This window comes from Lates calcarifer, linkage group LG2 (genome assembly GCF_001640805.2).
Source record: "Lates calcarifer isolate ASB-BC8 linkage group LG2, TLL_Latcal_v3, whole genome shotgun sequence".
In the NCBI taxonomy this organism is placed as follows: domain Eukaryota; kingdom Metazoa; phylum Chordata; class Actinopteri; family Centropomidae; genus Lates; species Lates calcarifer.
In genome coordinates, this window is record NC_066834.1 from 19651424 (window position 1) to 19676092 (window position 24669).

General features: G+C 40.7%; 1 protein-coding gene across 3 annotated transcripts in view; it reads right to left on the minus strand.

The window, feature by feature from the left end:
• ntrk3b (neurotrophic tyrosine kinase, receptor, type 3b) overlaps positions 1-24669 on the minus strand; it is a 165316-nt gene that overhangs the window by 65872 nt on the left and 74775 nt on the right. The window contains exons 5-11 of one of the 3 annotated variants that reach the window (XM_018697464.2): positions 20663-20817; positions 19911-20053; positions 18586-18727; positions 11908-12213; positions 11449-11463; positions 7823-7875; positions 5445-5538 (exon numbers count right to left, since the gene is read on the minus strand). In XM_018697464.2, the coding sequence (XP_018552980.1) occupies positions 5445-5538; positions 7823-7875; positions 11449-11463; positions 11908-12213; positions 18586-18727; positions 19911-20053; positions 20663-20817 (908 nt within the window). Of the gene's footprint in view, positions 1-5435; positions 5539-7822; positions 7876-11448; positions 11464-11907; positions 12214-18585; positions 18728-19910; positions 20054-20662; positions 20818-24669 lie in introns of all 3 variants that reach the window. The other 2 variants (XM_018697463.2, XM_018697465.2) reach the window with 2 other exon arrangements.

The window sequence follows — 24669 nt, forward strand, 5'->3', positions numbered from 1 at the left end:
CTGAGAATTTGCTGGACATTTGTACAGACACATAGTAAAAGTATCTGTCCATCTGCCTGTCTGTCTGTAGATGGACATGTCTCACTGCTTGGCAGCACAGCTCACTCTGGCCACTGGAGGCCAAGCGAGGCAGTGATGCAGTAAATGCTGCAGTGTGAGTGAGAGAGTGTGTGTGTAAGTATGTGTGTGTGTGTGTGTGTGGGCTGATCATCCCCAGGCCTGGTTCAGGTAATGTAGCGGAGAGGAGGGTAAGCCGCCCTGACACACACGCCTGAACCACAGAGGCTAGCAGGCCGCCGCGGGGTACAGATTGTGTATGTGTGTGTGTGTGTGTGTGTGTGTGTGTCAGAGTAGGTGTGTGTGTCACTGTGTTGGTGGGCATCTCTGTGATTTACATACATATCCGTCTGTGTGTCTAAAAACCTGACGACTGTCTACGCTGATTAAGTCAAAAATTCTAATTTGTGGGGACCGGCCAGTGTCTTAAAAATGCCAAAGTTCATTTCTCACAACATGCACTACTGAACACTGAGAAAAAGCCCAGCCTGGACAACCTCAGTAGAAGTGTTAACTAAGTGGCTAAATGGCTAAATTTAATTAAACGTGAACTGTGTCAGTGCCCACCCTGACATAGAGGTAGCCTGTTACCTGATCCCTCTAACCCTCTAACTTCATCTGACCCTGACTTCTTGGTGTCTCAGCATTTGTGGGTTGGTCATTTTCTTTGCTCAGCATTTCCAGTCCCATAGTATTAATAGGGTTAAAGAGTCAGTGCCAGATTTGCTTCAGATATATTATGTACCTACAGACATGAGTGTTATTTATCCAACAGGCACACTGGAAAACCTATCATCAAATCTATCATACAAGGCTGGTGTGAGTGCAAAGAGAGTAAACATGCATTTTAGGGGATCAAGTAAATAACAATTGGAGATACAGTCAGTATGATTGCAGAGCTGCAGCTTTGGGCTATCTTCATTATCAATTAGTCAGGCTTTTTTTTCTTGAAAATGTTAGTAGTGAAAAATGTCAATCTTCAAACTGCCAATACAAAACCCAACCATATTCAGTTTGCTGTGATAGAAGTTTTAGAAAACAGCAAATTTTTGCATTTGCAGTTGGACCCAGTGAATTTTCTGGTGTTTTTGCTGAAAAATAACTTGATTATTGTTGATTGATTACGAAAATTATTCATCATTCTGAGCTCTAGTTGATTTCAAATTACATTTGATTAACTGTGGTTCACCCAATTTATGTTTTGTCTTGTACTCTCCCATGGTGGGTGAGTCTAAAAACTACAATACTATGTTACCCATAAGCCTTTTGTATGATGAAGAAGTCAGTCAGTCAGAGGCATAGGGAATCAAGTCGTTTCATTGTTGCAGTTATTAACAAAGCATGGAGATGCAGATTGTGTTTCCAGTTTGCTCAGCAGCATACTCTTTAGCTCTCATCTGCCATTAGTGGCTTTTGAGCTTGGTGATTGGATGTTTGTTGTGAACAGCTTATGTTTTACTCACCCAACCTAAAGCATCTTTTCATACTGACTGATATTGAAAGCACCTCTGAAAATTAAAGGATGGTTTTGGCAGAGAGGAGAAAGCTGTGTATATGAAAGCTCTGTTGATGTACTCTGGGTCATAAACTAAATATAACAGATTAAGCAATATAAAGTTACAATTAGTTCAAGAAACATCCATCTTTGAACTGTTGATCACCACCTTCCTAATATTAATGTCAGTTAATGCTCTTCCTTCTGTCATCTGTCAGTACCTCCTGACATGTTACCGCTGCTTTTTTTGTTCACTATATATTTTCAGTCAAAACTCTGTCGTGAGACGCAGCCAAAAATAGTGCCTGTATCATCTGCTCCTTATGTAAACACACAGCAGCTGCCAACAACTATTGTGGATGAGCCCCAGAAATACCCAGAATGCAACACAACGTGGCATTGATTCTCCAAGCTCTACTGGGACCCTCAGAATTAGTTCAAAATGTTTTTTATTTCCAAAATTCAGATCTGGGTGAGTTACTATATTGTAATGATGACAAAAAATATATATTTCTGAGAACTTTTTAGGTGTTAGTGACTCTTGTTTTCTGTGTTTGCAGACAGTTACACTTTTAAAAGTCCGGTTTGCTGCAACCACTCTGAAAACAGACAGGGCCCGCAGTAGATCTTAACACAAAATGCATGGAAATGACTGGACTGGATCTCTGTTTTGAGGAAGTTTTATGGAGACGACAGGGAAGCTGACAAAATGATATACATTTTGTTGTATATTGGCTGCACTTACAGCAGCAGGGGTAGGGTAATTTTCTACCAGAACATAAGAAAAGATGACAGGGGAGCATAATACTTATTACTAACGTGCTGAGTGTCTTTTTCTAAAGAAGCTTTATTGATTCCCTGCTGACAAAGATCTGTGTGAAAGACACTTCAAAAGCCACTGGTGTGGATCACAATGTGAAAGATGAGCCCGCTGCTTATGCTGCAAGATATTTTAGCTGGTAGGTAAGTTGACAACATATTGATCAGAGCAACAGGTTATCTACAGTATGAGTCCATTTTCAAGCGCGCACACATGCATTGACATACATATACACACATGCAGACAGGAAAAGTATCTTTCATAAAACCACAGTTACAACCACATAAAGTGAGCCGCAGTGTATCAGAGCTGTAAATGCAGGGCAGCCTGTGGATGGACCTGGCAGTGGGCCTTGAAATGCAAGCAAATCAATTGAATGTAGCTCTCTCTCTCACACACACATACACACACACTCCAACCACATAAAAGAAAAAAAAAAAAAAAAAAAAGAATTTTTATTGGATGCCCAGAAACGGTCGGTGATCAAACTCCAACAACCAAAAGAGCCACAGTGATTTAGTGGAGCGAAAATCCATTATGGCTCCATCCAAAGGTAATGACTTCTTCAGGCCTTCCAGCTGATTCTCCAGAACAAGAGTGGGAGGAGAAAACACACACAACTCGCTCTTGCTCTCTCTCTCTCACACACACACACACATTGGACAAATCAGGCCTTTGTACAAAACAAAGTGAGGTCTTTTAAGAGTTAACACTGACATCGCGTTTCTCCTCTATTCCTTCAATCAGTCACAGTGATAGTGGATACAGAGGCAGCTCTATTTAAACTGAACTGGATCACGTAGCAACCGTCATGTGACTAGACTAAACATGGTAGCACTAATACTGATGCCTTTTATTTGTTAATCATCATGTGAAAGGGGTGCTCTGTGGTGTAAAGCTAAGGCAGTAATACGGTAGACCATGAGAGAGGCCGTGTTAAATTTTCACACTGCACGCTATAGGTTACTGTACATCCTCCACATAACATGACCTTTATGTAAAAACTGGAAAAAAGGAAAATTATCTGCAGGGGTGATGGCTCAACCTGGTGACTTGTTCAACCCCCAAAGTGCTTTTGTCCTGCACAATTACAGTCATTTCTAAACAAAATTGGTTCCCTTGAAGAAGTCAGCTACACTCAAATTACTCTGGGGGGAAAAAAAAATCAGAGCAGAGACAAATACATGAAAAATACTTTTCAGTCTCCCCGACAGAAAATGCTGAGGTGCCCTTGAGCAAAGCAGGTAATCTTAATATATTGTATGGAGCGGCGAACGTTGTCTGGAGAACCTCACGGCGTTCCACGAGAGAGCCCTGCGATGCAATTTTTAAAAAACACCCCACAGTGTCCAAGAGAACTTTGGACCTTGCCATCAGAGAGATAAATTACCTTCTTCACCGCTCCTGCTTGGAGAGTACTGAAACTGCATTTGAAGCACCCTTTTGCTAAGAGTTGACTCCTACAGTAATGGCGGGTGCTCTGAGCATTAAAACATGCTAAGCTCTCAATGCTGCTTGCACTATGAAGCAGTGCCTCTTCTTATTCGATTGCATGTGTAGAGATATGGCAGCGCTGTAACACAGATTCACGGAAGACTGAGTTCTTCACCCAGAATCATAATGATTCTGTGATGTTGCATTTACTGGACTGAGAATTGCATAAAAATCACAAAAACATAATATATAATGTAAACATTAAAATACATGTTTAAAATGCATCTCCATTTATATTACCAGTGCAGTGAACCACTAAAGTAGCTACTGTAAAGTAGACCCATCATTAGCAAGAAGCTGTGCCACCAATAAATCTGCTAAAACACAGAATTAACCCTCTCTGCCCCTATGTGATGGATTTTAAGGTGTTCTGTGCATGCTGTCATGTTTGCAACATCCTGCTTTTATCTTTTATTTTTTCATTGGGATTTGTGACTTTTGTTTGTGTCAAACCAGTTTGTTGGCACAGCTTAAATTCATATGACTAGCTATGACATTACAAACACGTCAGTAAAGCCTCATTAACTATAAGACTCATTCTTGATTAGAGAACCAGCTTTAGGCCAATGCAATAATTGCCACCCCCTAAATAATTACAGCAGAGGGTTCTTTACCGAGGTAAGTAACTAACTCTAATCCTGTAAAGTAGCTAATTAAGAGGTGGCCGCGGCTAATGCTGCTTTATACCATGCTCTCGGTATGAAATGAGGAACATGCCCGGTGTGAGGTGATGGGTCATGGTGGCATGTTATTAGAACGTATTTCAATCAAAGAGAAAAAAAAGGGGACAAATGCCAGAGACTGAGGCAGGTGATGTGTGTTTGTGAGTGACACACAATCTCACCCACCACAAACCAACAAACACGAGCATATGCTGCTACACAGCACGCCAGCCGATACAAACACTTGAACCTGAACCACAGGACCTGAGCCGCTACCATCCTCTCTTCTCTTTGCTCAGCTCTCTGTTCCTAGATCAGTGCTACAACGGCTTTTGCCTCTTACCACAACGCCAACGCCAGAGAGATAAGCAAAACCTGGAGCTGACCCAAAATGAAAGCTCAGCATGTACAAAAGCCATATTAATCCTATTGAATTCCTCGGCATGATCGACAGGGCCGAGTCCACTAATTAATTCAGGATCCTCACTGCAGTCGCTCTACGTGGCAGACACAGTGAATATATGAGGTGTATGTACAGTGCATAGACCTCGTATGCATGCACTCCGTCCTTGAGTATTGATCTAGTTGTCTATATGTGTGCATATGTAGGGGTGATTGCAAATGAATGGCCTTTGGCAAGACTCAGAGCATATGAGCATATGGGGGAAAAACAAGGAAAGACACTCTTGAGAATATGACTTAAGTGCAGCAGTGGTTTGGTAAACATGTAGTACAAAGTAGGACTTCTAGAGTAGTTGCATATGTACATGTTCTAGAGAACAAAGGTTTTGAAGAGAAAATTAACTGGGAGAATGGATTCTGCACAAATGACGCAACTGGCAGAAAGGCAAAAAAACAAAGCTGTCTGTCTGCCTATCTGTTCGTCTGACTATTTGTGTAGTCTTACCTTTCATACCGAATTTGGAGCGCCGGCCGTATTTGTTGATGAGAACAAAAAGGACCAGGAGGAGGACGCAAGCGAAGCCCGCCAAGCCAACAGCGATGGAAACCTGGGAGAAACAAAAATGCTGTGTCAGACACCGGCAGCGATCAAAGGAATGTGCTCACATCACAATCTTTTTCCAGATTTTTGATCACCTTAAATACTGCAAATCAGAGTTTAATCCACTAGATTGTGACTACTGCGTTCTCATAGATTACAGGAGTCTGGGGGGAAAAAAGTTAAATACCTGTCTGGCTGTGATGTATTCCTGTTGACAGAATGTAATTTAAATGTGATCCTCATCTACAGCCAGACTTACTCTCAATACAGTTGGGAAAAAAGTGAGTAACAAACTCTAAGATCTACTTTAAAGTCACATGTATGATGTGACTTTGAAGAAGCGGCTGCATCTGAAAAAGCTATCATCATTTCAACCAGTTATATCTGATCTAAACTGCATCTGATCTAATCTGGATGTGTAAAAACAAATACTGTAAATAATGAAAATATTGACAGCTGCTCCCCCCCAGAGTTTACACAGTACAGTTAGCTTCTTATCATCACCCAAGGGATTTAATGTTCTTGTGTTTAATGCCATGTTTAAATATCCAGTAAAATAGCTGTCAAATCCAATCAAAGGTTAGCAACTCTACAGACCTGTATGTTTCAGTGCAGACGTTTTGGTCTTTTCATAGATGGAAAAGCACAGGTATAATTGTTGCTATCAAAAATGACTGTGTTCCATTTGAGTGACCGTGTTCCAGGGTTGTGGTATTGTGGATGCTGGTTACTGGGACACTTGATGGAACTGAACCATCCTTAATGGAATTTGTTTTCCTGTGCTGACAAGTCAAAATGTCTGCCATTAGAGGTCCATTTGGAAAGGTAAAGTCTGTCAAGCTTTGGATTGTGATAAAAGTCTGTATTTTCACGAGTGTGTGGAAGGTGTTCTCTTTTTTAGGCTTTCTAACACCAAAAAACACAAGAGCCAAAATGTAAGGTATTAGGTGTATGGGTAACAGTGTGTTTATCTATTCTTAACGCTGCAGTTGTTAGCATGACTGGCTAACTAGTTTGCTCTCTACAGTAGTTATATGTCAAGTTAAGAGAAAAGGAAGAAAAAAAGCACATCTGTAATGGAGTATTTCCACACAGTGTGGAAGCTGGTCCTGAATGTTGTCAGACATTAGGCTAACATTAGCAGCTCTCTCCTGCTCTTTACTGGATTTGGTGAGGTTACACTTCAACAACCCCAGTAACTTTTCCAGAGATAGTGTTATGTCTACTAAGCAGGCGACTCCTTAGCCTAAAAGTATTTTCTCTTCTTTTACTAAAAATGAAAAACTGCAATGCAAGAATAACAGTGTCTTTCATTAGTTGTGGAGATGGAGGGGATTCTTTCTTTTTGCAGCGTTAGCCCTAGTCTTTTAGCACAATGTCATATATGTAGCCAGTGCCACTGAGTACAGACGTCTTTTACAGGATTCTCATTTTAAAACGAGTCATCTGGGAACATCAAAAAGTCAGCCAGAAACAGTGGTTTCAACCAATTCAAGGAGCTTATGTTAGCTTGATTGGCTAGCTAGCTATAGCTGATAAAGTCTGCATGTGAGACTCACCAGCTAGACATTAGTCTTCCTGTATTTGTTTAATTCTGTCTAAAATCAGTTAAATAGAAAGGTTTCCACAGCATCTGACAATGATGTAAATATTTACATTTTCACCTGCTTGGGTGTCACTGTAAACCACAGGCCTTTTTCACAGTAGACATCTGGACTTGCACAGGTGTAATTAATAACACTAACGATGGCTCAGTTCTGTTTAGATATCCCAGTTAGTCATGCATATAAGCAGGGAACTGGAACTGCCACACCTGAATGACTGCAGACATTATTAATGTTTTTAATTATACCTGTGCTGGTCCTGTTATAACGTGCTAAAATGTCCAACATTAAAAAAGCCCATTAACCACAGCACTGTTAACATCTCTGTCTAACTCACCAGCATTGGCTTGGAAAAGTGCAAAGAATCCGCATATTACATAACATTTCAAAACAGCATCACCCACTGCAGGAATATGTTACCATCATCAACATCATTAGTGTCCAAACATACAACTGTGAAAAATGACGTTAACATTGTTTGTGTGTGTGTGTGTGTGTGTGTGTGTATTTGCAGTCTTTGTGCCTCAGTGCTGCATGTCAACACACACTACAAATGCCCTACAAGGGTCCTTTGACAAATAAAAAACGGTTTAGATTTGTTCTGAAACACACAGCAGCTCTCTGCTAAAACCAGGGGCAACATCTTTAGCATCTGTTTCATCAGCGTCATTAAGGAGAAAAACTAACCCCGAATGTATCTTCATCTGGTCGGCCTGAACCATATGATGGCGTCGAAGTAACTGCAACACAAAAACACAAAAACAGGCATCAGTTGTTGTGAATAAGAATAAACCTTGAAATGGCTGTGGTTTACTCTCACATCACTGTAAATATGGAATAAACTGAGAATGTTTCAAACTGTTTATGAATTTCTTATTGCAGTGCACTGTCATTCACAATGCGATGGAAAAATAATTTCTTTAAGTACACAACATGGTGTACTAGAATGAGTTATTTTTTCAATCTGCTATGGTTGGAACCTGTTTATGCACCCATTAACACATTAAATAAGCAGAACACTTACACGGGTTAATGCACAGCTTAACAGGCTAGAACAAGGTGACCTGGTGTGCTCTCTAGTGGATATAATTGAAAGAATATTTTCAGTATCTCCAAAAAGCCAAACAGTTTTATTAATGTTGTGATAGATCTCATTGCTATTATAATTAATAATCTTTTTCAATGCTTTCCTCATTTGTGTGACTCTCCTTTTATACACACACTTTCAAATACGAGTATTTGCTTCTTGTGTTTTTCTGAATACTGAATAAATGTAAACCTCCGCAAGCGGATTGACCTAAACAGGAAGAACTATCCCCTTCCCCTGTTTTGTGCCATAACAGGTTGAGACAGTGTGGATGAACAATGCATATTTTATGTCTAGAGGCTGATAAAAGGCTTTCAGTTAGAAGTCTGCACAGCCTTGAATGCACAGTCAAGTCTGACACCTGTCACAAGGTTCTTACCAAATTTGCCATCTGGAGTTTTAGCCTGACTCAAGCATCAAATGTAAAGTAACAGGAAAGACTTTGTAGAATTTTATCACATTTTTGCACAAATGGCATGCTCATGCTTGCACACACACAAAGACACAGAATAATGAAAACAATCAGTTTTAAAGATAAACACAATTACGCAAGCAGAAAAACAGAAAAGAAGTTCATACAGCCTAGAGCTACAACTGCTAAACTGAGTAAAGTTAAATCAGCTTTAAAAAATTAATTGAGCCAAATCAAACTTGACATCTTTATCTAAAAAAATCTGACCCACATCTTCAGACAGAACCATAACCTGCTGGACGCAGGTGAAGTATAAAAACTCCACAGTCGCCAGTGAGTCGTATTAATGTCTAAAAATCCATTCTGACCAATTTCTAGATGTTAAAATGCATGTCACACCTCTACAAACAAGAGATTTTGGCAAAGATCAGAGGTTTGAGGAGTGTGAGGAGAAGAGGACAGAGACGGAGCCATGAAACGAAATGAACTGGTGTCAGGGAAACTCCACTTTGAGGCCTCCAGCCAGGACATCAGAGACTAATTGTGGGCAAATTAATGGCCACATGGTAGACTGGCTGCCACTGGCTCAGACACACACAGTACACTAAAGTGCATTGCTGTGTGTGTGAGTGTGTGTGTGTGTGTGTGTGTGTGTGTGTGTGTGTGTGTGTGTGTGTGTGTGTGCCCTAACTACCATCTTTCTGTCCCTCCTTCCCAGCCTTCATCCCTCTTTCCTCTCCTCCCTCTGCCCTCCTCTCTCCTCAGCAGCATTAGCATCAGTCAACCCGTCACTCCTCCCCGTCTACTGTTGGACTCTGCTGCTATAATGTTTCACATTCTCATCACCTAAACACCTCTCCCTCACCTGCCTCACTCCCAAAAACTGTGTGAGTGTGTGTGTGGCAACATGGAGTCGTTGCCTGCCTAATGCAGCTCACCACACAATCAGAGTCCATCCGTCTCCATCCCCTGGTCGAGCTGCAGCTTTATAATCCATGGCTGATTAGAAAGTATGGCCTCATATGGAGATGGAAGAAGACTCTGATGAAGGTCAGAGATCAGGCCGGCCCACTTTGTTTAAGCCGTCAACAGTAAGGCTGCCACAACAGCCTGAGGCCAAACCACACATCACACACAGGAGATTTACGATGGAGTGTGAGAGCGGGCCAAACCATCGTTCCCGCAATATGACAGCACTTACCGCCTCACAAACATTCACACATCACCAGATAACGGGGTAGGAAACTAGCTTGTTTACACTAAGGCTAGTTAGTTAGGGGTTAGGGAAGCAGCCGCTGAGTTGCTGATACAATTCCCAATAAAGAGAATGAGAAAAACCTGGACTGCCCCCCCCCCCGTCTTGCTGTAAAATATATAAATATGTCTAAAAATAAAGACACTAAAGCCCCCCCAAAAAAATACACAAGAGAGATTTTTAAAAATTGACAAAAACCTGACCCTTCCTCAAGAAATGACTGTTCTCTCCCTGAGTAGCAATCATAGTTAAGCAACCGTGACAAAGTACGGCAAGACTGTCTGGCTTTGGATTTCTCCACATGTAGAAGCAGTGTGCATGTGGCTGGTGAGACAGAAGTTCAAGACTTAACACATTCACTGTGTAATATTTACCCTTTGTGACAGAGCTGGTCCTGGGTGCTACTATATCAGCATTTAGCAGCTTTGTCTTTCTCTTTATGAGATTTGGGGAAGTTTACACTCCAGCAACCGCAGCTCATTACCTGAGATGGCATTATGTTTGTTAAAAAGACTGCTTAGTCCTCATCCTAAAGCCTTTTGACATCAAAGGTTAATCATACTGTTTGAAAATACCAACAATGAAGCATAAATCTAACCTCTCTGTCTGTCTGAGTATGCAAGCTAAGCAGCAGTGTTGCTGTATGTTAGGAAGAAATAACGGTTGTATCTGTTGTTGTATATTTTTCTCACCATCATCAAGAATCAAGAATCAATCATGCTGCAGAATGCAATACTTTGACGTCATGTGTCATCAAGTGCATATTTAAGGCCCTTTTACACGTTTTTGGGGGATATACGGCTGATAAAATCTGCAGTCATTTTAGCTGCTGAAATTAATGGTAGCATGTTATAAAAATTCATTTTTTACCTGTTTGAAAATAAGACTCAAATAAGACTTTGAAGTGGTAAGTCTACCAGTATTATCAACAGGTAGAACAACTACAGGGGGCAGGGCTTAGCCAAGAGTTGACCAAGGCCCCAGTTGCTCAAGTGGATTTCCTAAGAAGCAGAGTAGGGAATTTTGTCACAATCTCTCTTGCTTCCCAAGGTTCATGAGAAAGGGAAATCATCTGAAGAGGTAAAACTCCAGGAATACTTGTAGTATAAAGAGCCACGTTGTTGTCATTATTGAGTGCCTTACCAAGCAGTAGAAGCAGACTGTGGTCGTACAGGATGCCTCACTGTGAGAGCATATGGAAATGTCATCTGACGCATCAAATCTCCCAAAATTAAAATAAAAAAAGGCTGAGAAGTGTCTGGTAAATTGTCTGGTAAATATGACACCAGCATGTATAAGGAATTAAATATCATCTCGTGGAAAGACTTAGCATTTAGCAAAGCCTTGAGATTAAGCAAAAATGAGCAGCAGTGCTTTTTCTGAACTGCAACACAAAGTGAACAAATTTCTCCATGGTTACTGTGTTGACAGTGATAGTCTGCTGATGAGTGATGTGTTTGTCTCTGTGTGCATAATGAAACCGAAAAACACAAGCAGTAAAAAAGTAAATAAATAATCTAAAAGAACAGCAGGGTTAATTTGAAAATAGAAACACTCACCTAGTTCCACTATTTCTGCAAAAGAGAAGACAGAGAAAGTCACACTATGTCAATAAATTGACACAAGGTATTAACCTTGGAATATTGACCATGGGGAGAAATTTGCCAGCCTTTGTGGGTTTATTCCCCCTCCTTGTGAACTCAGGATGAACTGCAGGAGAACAATCTACCTGACTGAACTGTGGATGAACCCTGGCTGCTATCCAGCCAGCAGGGATCAGCTCCACAACCTGCAACCTGTGAAGCTGAGATTTTAATAAAAACTAAAAGCCCCCAATGGTTTTTCCACCTAGAACGGAGCCTGTAATTTATACAACAGGTGGTGAAAACACGAAATTCAACTGGTCGAAGACTTGTTCCCGTAACTCTCTAGTATGATAATGGGGACATTAGTGCTGCCAACTGTGCATCACTCATTAACGACATGTACAAAGAGTAATGGAGAAATGGTCCACACACCTTCGTCTATGATGCCCGGTTCTGTGAGGAAGTGACCATACACAGTCTTGGTGACTGTTCCCAGGGGGTTGCTGGCCTCCAGAGTGTAGTTGCCGTTGTTGATGTGTGTCGGGTTCTGGAAGGTCAGACAGCCCTCCAGATAGTCCTGGTAGAAGTCCATCTCAGTTCGGATGTAGTCGTTCTGAAGGATCTCCTTCTGCTTGTAGAACCAACGCAGCTTGGGGTGGGGGTAACCCCGAACCGTGAACTCAATGCAGGTATGGAGGCGCTGCTCAGGCTCAGCCAGTCTCAGGATGACTGGAGGAACTGCAGTGAGGAAGGAAAGAAACCATGTCATTTAACAGACACATTATAGGCAAGCCAGAGCATGAGGGAAAGAGCAGAATGTGTAGCTCCTTTTCCTTTCTTCCTTCTTCTTAAAACCTTTTGTTTGCCTGATTTTTGTGTTAAACATAAGCTGAAGACCTTTATGTGTTGAGAAAAGTTCCACAACCCTTGGGCTGATGAAAACCTTTCCTAATTCTTTGAATAACCTAAAAAATTGAATAAAAAAAAGAATTCAGCAGCAGACTAAACGCAGAGCCGTGTTGATTTGTTCTGGGAAAGATGACATTTAGGAGTTAGGTTTCTTGCCTGGGAGTGGCAATGAGCCTTTCACTGTGTGTTACATATTTGCAGCAGTGCACAGGACGGCCACAAAAACAAACAGATACAGGGACTCCTCTTGCTTGAAATAGACAGAGGAATCTCCTCTGCATATACAAGCACAGAGCTGCTCTTTCCTGACATGCAGCAACACACCTCTGAATCCACAACGCCGCCAAGCTGAGAGGCAATTTATCACTTTAATACCATCAGATACATTTCATAAACAATTCATCCACTGATTTGTCTTTGCGATGAGTCACTGTTGCAGCTACATCATCAAAAGGAAATATTTGGCAGACAGTAATACCTGGCAGTCTCTCTCTGTGTGTCTGTTCTACATACCAGCCGCCCCCCCACCAAACCTACCCATCCACCTCCACAGCTCACTCACACACACACACACACACACACACTCATGATACACTATCATTTTGTCTCTTGCAATGGAACCTGCAATTTCTATAGGCATGTGTGAGCAATCCTATTTATATAACTAGACCAGGGTTGTATGTGTGTGGTTATGTTGTCATTCAGACAGCTCTGCAGCTGTCCCTGTGAATCCCACCTGCAGCTTCATGCAGTGTGCTACTGAATAGTACAAGTTTCCTGATTAGAATTTCAATCAGGAGATAGGGTAAGGGTCAGTTAAGTCATTTATTAAGTAAAAATATCAAATATTTGATGATTACAAGCTCCAGTTGGGGTACTTGCATGGCCACATTAACCTGTTTGGAGGCCCCAAGGCAAAAGTTTGTTGCTGGGTGCCTATTAACTCCCTCCATCATCTGTGCATTGTATTTATACCCTGTTGCCTCTATTAGTGTGAGGACAATGAACAAAACAGGCTATATGGCAGCTTTACTGTTTGCCTTAACATCCAACCAGTGCTCCCATTCTAGGCCCAGGTCTTCAGTTTGTTTGAGACAACAACTTTATTTGGAAGGATGTAATAAAAGGACAATATAGCCATGCTACCAGCTCTGTGAGGCTGTGCCTATGCACAGCAATGCTTTGAGCTAAATATTTACACCTGCATGGTGTATGATGCTTATGACGACTATGTTAAAATGCTCATGTCTAGCAGATGTAATATTTACCATCTCAGTTTAGCATGTTAGCATGCTAAAGTTTAATGGCAATCCATTTGTAGTCAGTCTGTGATCTTAAGGTAGTTTCCCCTTTTTGCCTGCTTTGGTAATAAGGCCTGGGTGGTTTGCTACTGCTGATCAAACAGTGGGTTAGGGTTAGTAACGCTGCCAGTACATCCCATTAGATTTGCTTGTCAGGCAGTCAAAAAGCTTAAGAAACCTCCTCTTTTCCAACATCAGAATGAGGGGGACGCTGTGTCTGTCAATTTTGTTAACTTTCTGAGACCAACAATGTGACTTTCATGACCCACTTTGTCCCCATATTTCAATTATTATTGTGTCTCCCCACTCTCTATGATGACCAGCTGTTCACTTTGTTTTTCAGTGTGGTACAAACACTTTTGATTTACTATGTGGCGGGACAACATGTTGCACAAACAGAGTTTTTTTCTAGCACAGCTCAGCAAGTTTTGACATTAACACACAGAAAGAGACTGCAATTGATTAATTTGAAATGATTGTCAGATAAATTGATAATACAAGTAACTGTCAGTTACATCTCTGGTTATTATACCTGTCATTAATTGTATACCAATGGATGGCTATGTTTTCAAACCAAATAATCATCCACTAAGGACATGAATAAACTAGTTATTGGTGTTTGAAAGCTGTCATTTCATAAATTGCCTTGGCGATATTGTTCCTGCCAGACAATAGTGACAATAAAGTCATTCAATTGAACTAAAGGCTAAGGCATGTGTATGTGTGAACATGTTGGTATGGGGGCGTGTGCAGAGCTGTGATTTTGAGTGCAGGAAGAAAGAGAAAAGATAAAGATGAGAGAACAGAAAAGAGAGGAGGGAGGAAGAAGTGAGGGTGGTACATAACTGTGCAGCCTAACGACAGAGACGGGGGGAAAAAAATATGGGAAAAAAACGAAATTCTCTTGTTGATGGACAGTTAGGGACCGATCCATTTTCCCCTCAGTGAGGCTGTCAGCCCAGTCTCAGTCAATACAATACAAGTCATTACAGAGCTCCATACTGGTCTATAACAACATGGTGTCCTCGTGGCGCTCATACAGATGACAAGCTTTGATAACTACATGGCTTTGATCAGCGAGAACACTGAATACAAGGCTAGTTGTGCAATGTTATCTAGTGGCATATTTCAAATGCCATGTTCCAGCCAAACTACAGATAGGACATCATGGCTGGTGGTGACAGGGGAGGCAACTGTTTCTTGGGATACATATTGCCACATATTCCCTCTGGGCTGAACCATATTGTGATTAAGATTTTAACCTGTGTGAAGCAGCAGACTTACATCTAGAGTCTCAGGAGAGATGCAGTCTCCTAATTTCCTCATTAATTAGTCATAATCAGAGTTAACCTGTACAGCTACTCAGGGAGCAGAACTACTAATCCAGGTGTTAGTTAGTGCCATGTTCTTAACAGAGACCTACAATTTGCCTATAGGACTATAGGGAAAAAAACATAGTAACTTATGTAAGTCCACGGTGCTGTAGAGCTGCTATTGTTCCAGACAGCAGCAGAACAATGGGTCTGCAGAATTTGCATTGTGGCTAATTACAGTTTCGCTAAAATAGGGAACTCATCTTTGAATGCAGAGAATGTTACTTGACGGCTGGTAATTTCGCTGTCAATCAGATTACTCCCTAATCAGAGCAGCAGTTTAAGCTATTTTATGACATTTCCAGAGACAATAGGCTGCACAGGGGAGGAAATGTAATTACCATCAGAGCATGTGGTGAAAAATTAATAAGTCAATTTGCAGCACCAGCAGAGAGTGTCAACAGAAAAAAAAATGCCTGGAGATGTACATCCATAGAGTGTCCATGTGAAGGAAGCCCTGAAGACTAGATGTTACAAAGTCAATCTGTCATTCTAGCGTGGTCCTTAGCAGCTCTGCTCCAGTAGGGAGTGTTTGAATTTGTGACAAATCTTCCCTGTCCTGTAGTGTGATGCATTGCAAACAGCCACAATAGATTGTGCTCTATGACAGCAAGCTTGCTACAAAGAGAAAAATGTCAGCCACCTTTGATAAATATTGGCTTTGAATAAAGTCTGTCCCAAATCTGCCCAGGGCCAATTCACAGAGCTGATGTATATACTGTAATTCATGGTCTGGATATTTAGAGGAACATTCTGATGGTTACCAAATCATTGCTTTATCATCGCCGAGGGTTATACCCCCCCGCCCCTTTTCTCTTTCCGCTCACATCAAGGCTGTGCTTTCTTGTGGGCTGGAGGGTATATTCTTGCTAATTGGCTACATCAATTTCACTTGGTTTGTAACTGTGCAACACCTCATTGCATTCTAAATGTACCTGCATAATTTGGCTGTTCTGCTTGATAAAGGAGATTTTTTTTTACTGTTTTAAATTATTCTCTTAGAGTGTCAGTGTCATTACTACAAGATATATTTCAGTCTCCGACACTGGTCCATCAAAGCTGCCATGAAAGCCATCTTATGCAAAAGAAAAACCATAAACTTCTTCTGGTTATGATAATAAAATGTAAGAACTGTTCTTGGCTTCAAGCATTTCTGCACCCTCTACATTTTATAGAGCAACTTGACTTATTTTTTTACTCACTTACTTTGGAAATAAAGAACCAAAAAACACTGGTGAACAATATCTCCATATAACCAAGTCTAATCTTTATTTAGCATAATGCCAACTCTTTAACAGCTCCCCTATGTTCACAAGCTACTCGTTAATTTGGTTTGTCACTTGTTTGTTGCTGGGCAGGCAGCATACAGCCAGTTTTCAAAGGTTTTTTGCAAAAAACAGCTGGTCCAAAAATGGCAGTAAATAACAGTAAACAATGAGCTGAAAGACACCAAAACGCTCTGTATAACTGAGGGGAAGTGCAGAAGTGGGTGATAATTATCTGTGAACCCTCTAGTTTCACATTACATGTAGTCATTTGTTCAATCCATTGTTAAAATAAAAATACTACTTACAGCAGCTTTAAGGTTAGAAAGAAAGACGAAGATGATTTTGGTTAAATGTTGAAAAACTCAACACAGCTTGTCCTGTGCTTCAAGTTAGCAGTGATTACAGAGAGAAAACATGAAATAGACTGATAGTGCAGATACATTCATTCAATATTATGTTTCCTCCTTATATTAATAAAAATAAATAAAAATAAATAATTTTAGGATAATCATTGCTGCATCACATTTCCTGCAAATGTATTTACTAATACAAGTAAAGGCTATGAGGGTGTTATTTTGGGGGGGCATAATTGGCACAGACTATCATACATTACCCCTGGCTGGTGTTAGCTCTTGACTATCGTCAGTTCAGTTCACAGTCAGCAGACGTACTGTCTTTAAACCCAGCTTGTCTTGGCTCTGACCATATAGTTCCAGTAGCATCAGGACACTGATAAATGCCTCACAAAATAATTGACAGGCAGATGACTAACAATGAAGCTGTCAGCTGTACAAATGTCAGTTCAGCGCTGAAGGGTAAAGCCAGTATCAAACTGTGCTGCTTTTGGCATAGTGGTTATTTAATGGAGATGCCAACCTCAATGGCTGTAACAAATTATGCCAGATTTTACCAAACCATGGTGGCCCCCAAGTAAGTTGATGGCCTCTAATGTGGAGGAACCACTAGCTCAGTGGTTGGCAACAAGATTTCATTCCAAGCAATCACTTCAGTAGAGGGGTTCACTGATTAACGCCTTTAACAACAGAGCAACGTAATTTCACACTTAAAGCATTTGAGCCTTTTTCAGAGCATCCACCAAGAGTCCGCAAATAGGATCTAATACCCAAGACCCATTATGTTGATAGACAGTGTACAGATATTGTGGTGACTGAACAGATGCTATTTCTATTATGGTTGATTGGGGTTTTCACAGTGCATTAAACCCTAAGCTAACCACTACTGTTCTCAAGTTTGGTCCATCATCAATTCAAAATTTAAATTTGTCCAGTAATTTGATTAACTTCCTAAGCCAGTGACATTATACTCATTTAACATCAGCATGTGAGAATTGCCATTGTGAGCATGTTAGCATGCTGAAGTTAGTATTTAGCTGAAAGCACCATTGTGCCTACTTAAAGCCTTGCAGAGCCTGTGAGTAAATAAACTCTGCTCTGTGGAAACCCTGCTGTTTAGGGTAAGAGAGTAAAACACTGCTGTGGTAAATGTCACAGTCATTTTTTACATACAAAAATATTCTAATGACCATATTAAGGTGATCTATTTAAATACACCTTATGTGATATATAGCATAGGCAGACAAGGTAGAAATTGAAAAGTCCAATATTCTACTATGATATCATATAAACTATTTGTTTTTTCTTTTGGCGGCTGTGGCTCAGGAGGTTGAGCCGGCTCCTCCATTACATGTACCGAAGTATCCTTGGGCAAGATACTGAACCCCAAATGCCCCCAATTAATCATCGGTGTGTGAATTTGTGTGTATGTGTTCAAGAGCACTTTAATTGTGTAGATCAAGTGCTGTACAAATGTCTATGTGAATGGGTGAATGTGGCTTGTAATGTGCTTTGAGTGCAGTCCATTTACCATTTATTTGCCATTTTCATTGTGATCATGGTCATATTAATCATTAAACATAAACAGCTTTGCTAATTAGATGATTAATTAAACAAATCAGTGAGAATAAGTAAATCTTTCATGTTAACATATTCGCCCTCATATAACATGAGCAGCAATAATATGAACTCTGAATCTTAAAGCACTATTGAGTGTTTTCTTATTAATATGCAAATTTAAGCAACAAAGTACACAAGGTAGAAGCAGGTAATCAAGGAGAGCCTATGGCGTTAAGTTTGAAATGTCTGTCTCTGGTCAAGAGTTAATGTGTCCCCTATGGGCTTAAACACAGCCTCCCCCTCACCTCTACAGTGATTGGCCAGTTTCCCCAAAGATTTCACTCACACTGTACGTTGAGCTGGATGGAGGAGTTGGTCATCCCCACCACGTTCTCTGCAATGCAGGTCAGCTGGAAGTTGTTGTCATCGCGACTGATGTTGAAGAGGGTCAGATTGATGGAGTGGATGTTGGGCCAGTACACATTAGACTATGGACAGAGAAGTAAAGACACAGACGGAGAAAGAGAAATGTTTAGGTATGTGAAGGATACAGTGTGCAGCACATACAATTCATTTACAGGGTTTAAATCTTTCATTACTTAATTAAAACTTCAGTTAATTATTAATTGGTTAAATTCATGTGGAAAAAAACAAAATAAAATGAGGGAGTACACACTACCAGTGGGAATTAATTACTTCAGTGATTTAGTCTGGTCTTACTACTGTAGGGCAAGAATTGTAGCAAGAATATAAAATGTGAAATATTGTAAATTTTGGCACTAATCAGACTAACTGATTAACAGCTTTATACCTTTAGCTAGCCAAACACAATGCTTATGTTTCCCTCCTTGTCTTTAGTTGGCTAGGTTCCCCAACACTTCAGTCACCCCAATGAACTACAGTATCCATCTACCTGAAAACATCAAGCCGGAGGCTGAGCTAGCTTTCATCTGTAAAGTCAGTGCAAGCATTAAAGACACGGATGACAAATACAGCCACATGGCAATTTCAGAAACTGCTGTTCTCCTCTTCTTGCTGTTTATCTCTGCTGTTGTTATTGCTGTGACGTCCCTGGGGCCTGACTCACGGAGCGAGATTAGTGGGTTCACTGGTTCACTGTGTGTTAAACCCATGCCTCTCACGTAACACTCACACTCTCACGTAACTGGCTTATTTTGAACAGGGGTAGGTCACCATGGTAACTTATGCCACAAAGCTGCCCTTTGTCTGTGTATAAGTGTGTTAGCTTAATTGTTGATTATTGGACATGAGGCTGGATTTTTTAGTTCTTTAAAACTGGCTTAAAATTTATTGGATAAATTGTCATAGCAACAAGTCCTAAAGCCAAAACCGGCAAAAGTCCCACACTCCCGCTTTAATTGCAAAAGTAAGAAAAAAAACTGATTGTTGCATATAATTTGTGATGAAAATGGGAATTTGTCATTTTAACACTAAAACGTATGAAATGATTAACTGTTAGTTGCTGAGCTAATGGTGCCCACCAACAGTACAAAATGGTTTCGGTAGGTAGTTTGGCATAATTTTTATTGATTGCTATTCGATGATGATGATTTGATTTGTGTCATTTTGTAGCTGTAAAGATAAGAAATTATGGAATAACAGTGGATTCAGAGCTATTTGTGTGTATGTGTGTGTGTGTGTGTGTCTCACCAGGTGTGTGTTGATGGAGTGTAGGCCGCTGACAGTCCAGTCCACTTCAGGCAGCGGTGATCCGGATCCATTGCAGCTCACAGTCACATTGTCGCCCTCCATCACCAGCACACTGCTGTGGCTCACACTGATCTCCGGTAAGTCTGAAAAGACACACATACAAATACACACGTGCACACGCGCACACAGTGTATGTTCATATTAATACACGCCTGTCACCACTTGTGTCTACATACTTTCACACCAAATCAATTAATCACTTTTCATTAATGTAATAAAATTAGTACAAAGGAGGCAGTAGGATACACACACACACACACACAACACACAGCACACATAAATAAACACACACACGCACACACGCACACACACACACTAGATGTCACAGGGATGAGTCACCAACAGGAGATAATACTGCAGAGTCTACAGCCTCTGTCAGAATCAACACACAGCTCCTCACATCAGATTCACCCTCTGAACTCTGTCACACCTCCTCCTCTTCCCGCCTCAACTTGTCTCCCTGCTTCTCTTCTCCTCTATTTCACCTTTAACCCTTTGTCCTCCTGCTTTTCATGCCTCCCTCCGTCAGCCATTATCCACTTCACTTTCCATTTTTTCCCCTCTCCTTTGCTCTCCTCCCTTCTACCCCTTCCCTCCCTCCCTCTGCTGTTTCCTCCTCCCTTATTCTTTTCCTTCTTTTCAAACACAGATCACACCCTTCTCTCCTCCTCCTCCTCCTCCCCTCCTCTTACCACAGTTGTGGATGTACATGTTATGCAGTCGTATCTTGGAGGCTCCATTTCTGCAGTACAGCTGCTGCGTGTGGAGGCTGGCCTCTCCTCTCTGCTGCCACAGCTGGATCCAGCGGATATCACAACCGCAGTCAAACACCACACCGTCCAGACGCCTTGAAACACAATGAAGAAACAACAGAATCAACAACAACAACCAGACTGTCCATATACCTTAAGATGTAAACAGCAAAGGTATCAAAAACACTTTCCACCTCCATTATCTGGAGAAAACATAGAAGCAGCACAGACAGTGACGCTCATTACTACAGCAAAAAGACACATCCTGTTCAGATCTTCAGAAATATAAACAGCCTTAACAACACTGAAAACAACAAAAAACAGTATTAGCAGGGACATAGCAGTCCGCTGAAAGCAACAACCATAACATCTGAAGCCATATACTGTAGGCAGCATCAACAAGTAATCCATCAATTTAATATCGCACTTATAACCTAAGCATGGGCTTTATATACATTCTTTTCACATATGCAGTAGTACTCCTGTAAAGAGACCTTGATGTGTAAAATCAATGGAGTTCTCTCTTAATATTTACTGTGACAACAAGTCTTTTGTATGACTGAATACCAGGAATTTAGATCTCCTTAATTATTGTGAATTCTGCTCCAGTTTCCCTGGAAACATTTTCACAGAAACCCAGATTTATTTATTTTTTTTTTTTTACATATATCCGCTCAGTACATAATAAGGGATATCATGAAATAAACATACCTTCCTCACAGCTCAGTAACACCACCACACAACTGTCACAGATATAGTTTGGCACTCAAATTCTGTATTAACCTGTTAGCTCCAGCTGTTTCTTTCCAGTTATGTGTCACACCAAAATGGCAGCCTGTTTTTCAGCAAAACAACAAAAATTGTTCTGTGCAGGCATTTCAGCTGTCTTAATCAGCCGTGCAAGATGGAAGCACCAGAGACGTAACTATCATATGTATAAATTATGCAGCTGCATTGGGGCCTGCAATCCTTTATCAATTTATTTCATCTTGCCACTATTGTATCAAAAGAGTATGAGGACCTCTAATTATCATTTATATAACACCAAATCACAACAGATGTTATCTTGAGGCACTGAACATATACAGCAAGTCTAGACTGTACTCTTTATAATATTTACAAAGAGAGAGCAAACAAAGTATTTATAGCACTCAAATAACAATATAATAACATACAACAGTTTTACATATACAAGCCAATACTCTAGGTCACATTTCTAAATTAAGTTTAAATAAAGATTAATGAATGATTTGAAGTTAAAAAAAAGTCAAAAAATGCCGCAGAATTCTGGGTTATAATGCATCTTGATGGGAGGGGCCTGCTTTAACCATCTTACACTGGAGCTTGGTACTAACTGGGAAGCACCATCACCAATCATCCTCCTCAAACCAGCTATGTATTATGCTGAAATAGATGCAATAGACAGATTTTCCTCCTCTGCCTCTCAACACTCATCTGGTTTGGGATCTCTGATCTCAAATCAAAACAAAATGTCAGTCAAGTGTTAAATTCAGGCAAACTCCACACAGATTTTTCTCCCCATTTCTTTCCTGAAGTGGAAAGAGGGAATAGTTCATTGTTCTCCTACCACATAAGCTGAAGATAACCAGTCAAAAATTCTGCCATTTTTAGATCATCATTATCTATAGAAAATAGAAATCCATTCATGGTTGGAAATCCTAGGAACAGGTGATACAAGAGTGATTTACTTCCAGGAAAACTTCCAATTGTAGTGTTTGGAGGTAAAACGAATATTAGTCAGCTGCTTTCTTCAAGCTGTGCACACACTTAACCTCATCAGTGACAGAATCAGAGGAGGCCTCTTCAGCTGCAGGAAGAGCAACATTACTGACAATACTCTCAAGCTAATCAGCAACACTGTTCATAATAACAATGGTAACAAAATTAACAGTGTCAATAACCTGCAATATAATGAAAGCACCCTGATACACACTGTGTGGTCGTCACCACAGGTGAGTGTTGTATAATGATTTTTAAATAGTTGGATTCAAGTCAACAGACAAGAGGGGGAAAAAAAAGAAAGCCTGCACCATGGCATTCAAATGTAAGGAGGTCAAAGGTCAAAGCAGTGTTCAGGCTATCTGTCTCAGGCTATATTAGCAGCAGGCAGGTATCATTAGGCTCCTCTGTGCATACATTTCATTTTCACATCAGTGTGCACCACAGAGTCACATTATTCAACATGGTACGCCACCTCTGCATTTTGCATATGTCCAATTTGGAGACTGTGATTGACCAATTTTGTCAAGATGAATGCCTGTCCAAATGTCCTTGACAGAGGTCAATAAGATATTGCAGAGAACATGAATAATGTATGGGGTACGTCCATCATGCTGTATGAAGTAATGAGAATAGATTCCCGCAGGTGGATCTCACTTATTATCAGGTGTTCTGTGGATCTGATACTGTAGTTAGAACAGAGCCTTTTCACATTCAATGTGTGACAGCTTACTCATTAAGTCATACTGCTTCAAGGAAGGGACACAACATCATACCAATCCTACTTACTTACTGCGGCTTTCCTTTTCTGATGAAAATTTATGGTGTTATTTAATTAGTTTGGTTGGCTGTTGAACTACAATATACACACCAAATCAGCCACAACATTAAAACTACTTGTCTAATATTGTGTAGGTCCCCATCGTGCCACCAAAACTGCTGTGATCTGTTTGGGCATGAACACAGGATCTCTGGGGGAGTCCTGTAGAGCCTGGCACCAGGACACTGGCAGCGGATCCTTTGAGTCCTGCGGGTTGCAGGGTAGGGCCTCCGTGGATCTGGCTTGTTTCAGGGCATCCCAAAGAAGATTGAGACCTGGGGGATTTTCTCTTTTTCGTGTTTCTCGAGCCATTTCTGAAAAGTTTTTCTGGCGTAGCGCGTTGTCCTGCTAGGGAAGGCCACTGCCATCTGGGAGTGCGGTTACAATAGGGGATCAATGGTATTCATTTTGCCTGTCAGTAGTTTAATGTTATGGCTGGTAGGTGCATATTTTCTTTGTGGTTTATTCAAATGGAGAATTCATTTCAAAGAAATCCCTACCAGAGTACCTAATTTTTTTCTGAAACATTTTGGGAAATTATTAGGGAACCACAGACCTGAAAAATCAAGCACTATGATTTCATTTCCACACATGAAAGTCTAAATGATCTTTCAACAGCCTCCACTGACAGATTGGAGTAAAAAATTCTGATGATAAAATATTGAAATATTTGCTGGTTATGTTGGTCTAAAGGTAGTCTGAGCATAATAATAACGAAATCAAGTCAAATCATGTGTAAAATGCACAAAATATCCCATAGTGAATATTTCTAAAATATGTGCATTCAGCAACATGTTGCATAAACTTTGTGTAGAGTATGGAAACTACACTGTACATAGCACAGAGGAGCTCATTCCACACACAGGTAGCTCCCTACATGCCGGTGGGAAGGATTTCACTGTTTCAAGTTTTCATTTAATACTGAGCTAGTTGAACCTCAAGGGATCAAAACCCACCGGAGCAGGGCAGCTCAGGCTTCCTCCCATTTGTACTGTAATTGATAATGGATCATTGTTAATAAGAACCACAACCTCCATACATTACTCAGTATTCCACTGGGCAGAGTGGATCAGGGCCAACATGCTGCTGTATGGATACAGGAAAAAAAAAAGCTGCAGCTTTTTAAAAAAGCTGCAACCCTGTTTCAAACATGTGCCCAGCCTGTACAGCACAGTAACACGGCCGTGATTTTACAGTTCTACAATCTAAACGAGCTATAAGACAACAAAAGAGGGGGGAAAAAAAAGTTAAACTGAAAGCTGGAAGTTGATAAATGTCTGGAGGAGAGCAGATTAGACTTAAAAAAGAACAAAAGCAAACAGCAGTGTGACCCCAGATACAGAGAGCTAACAGCATGATGTTTCCTTGAAGCTGGCTAACGATCCAC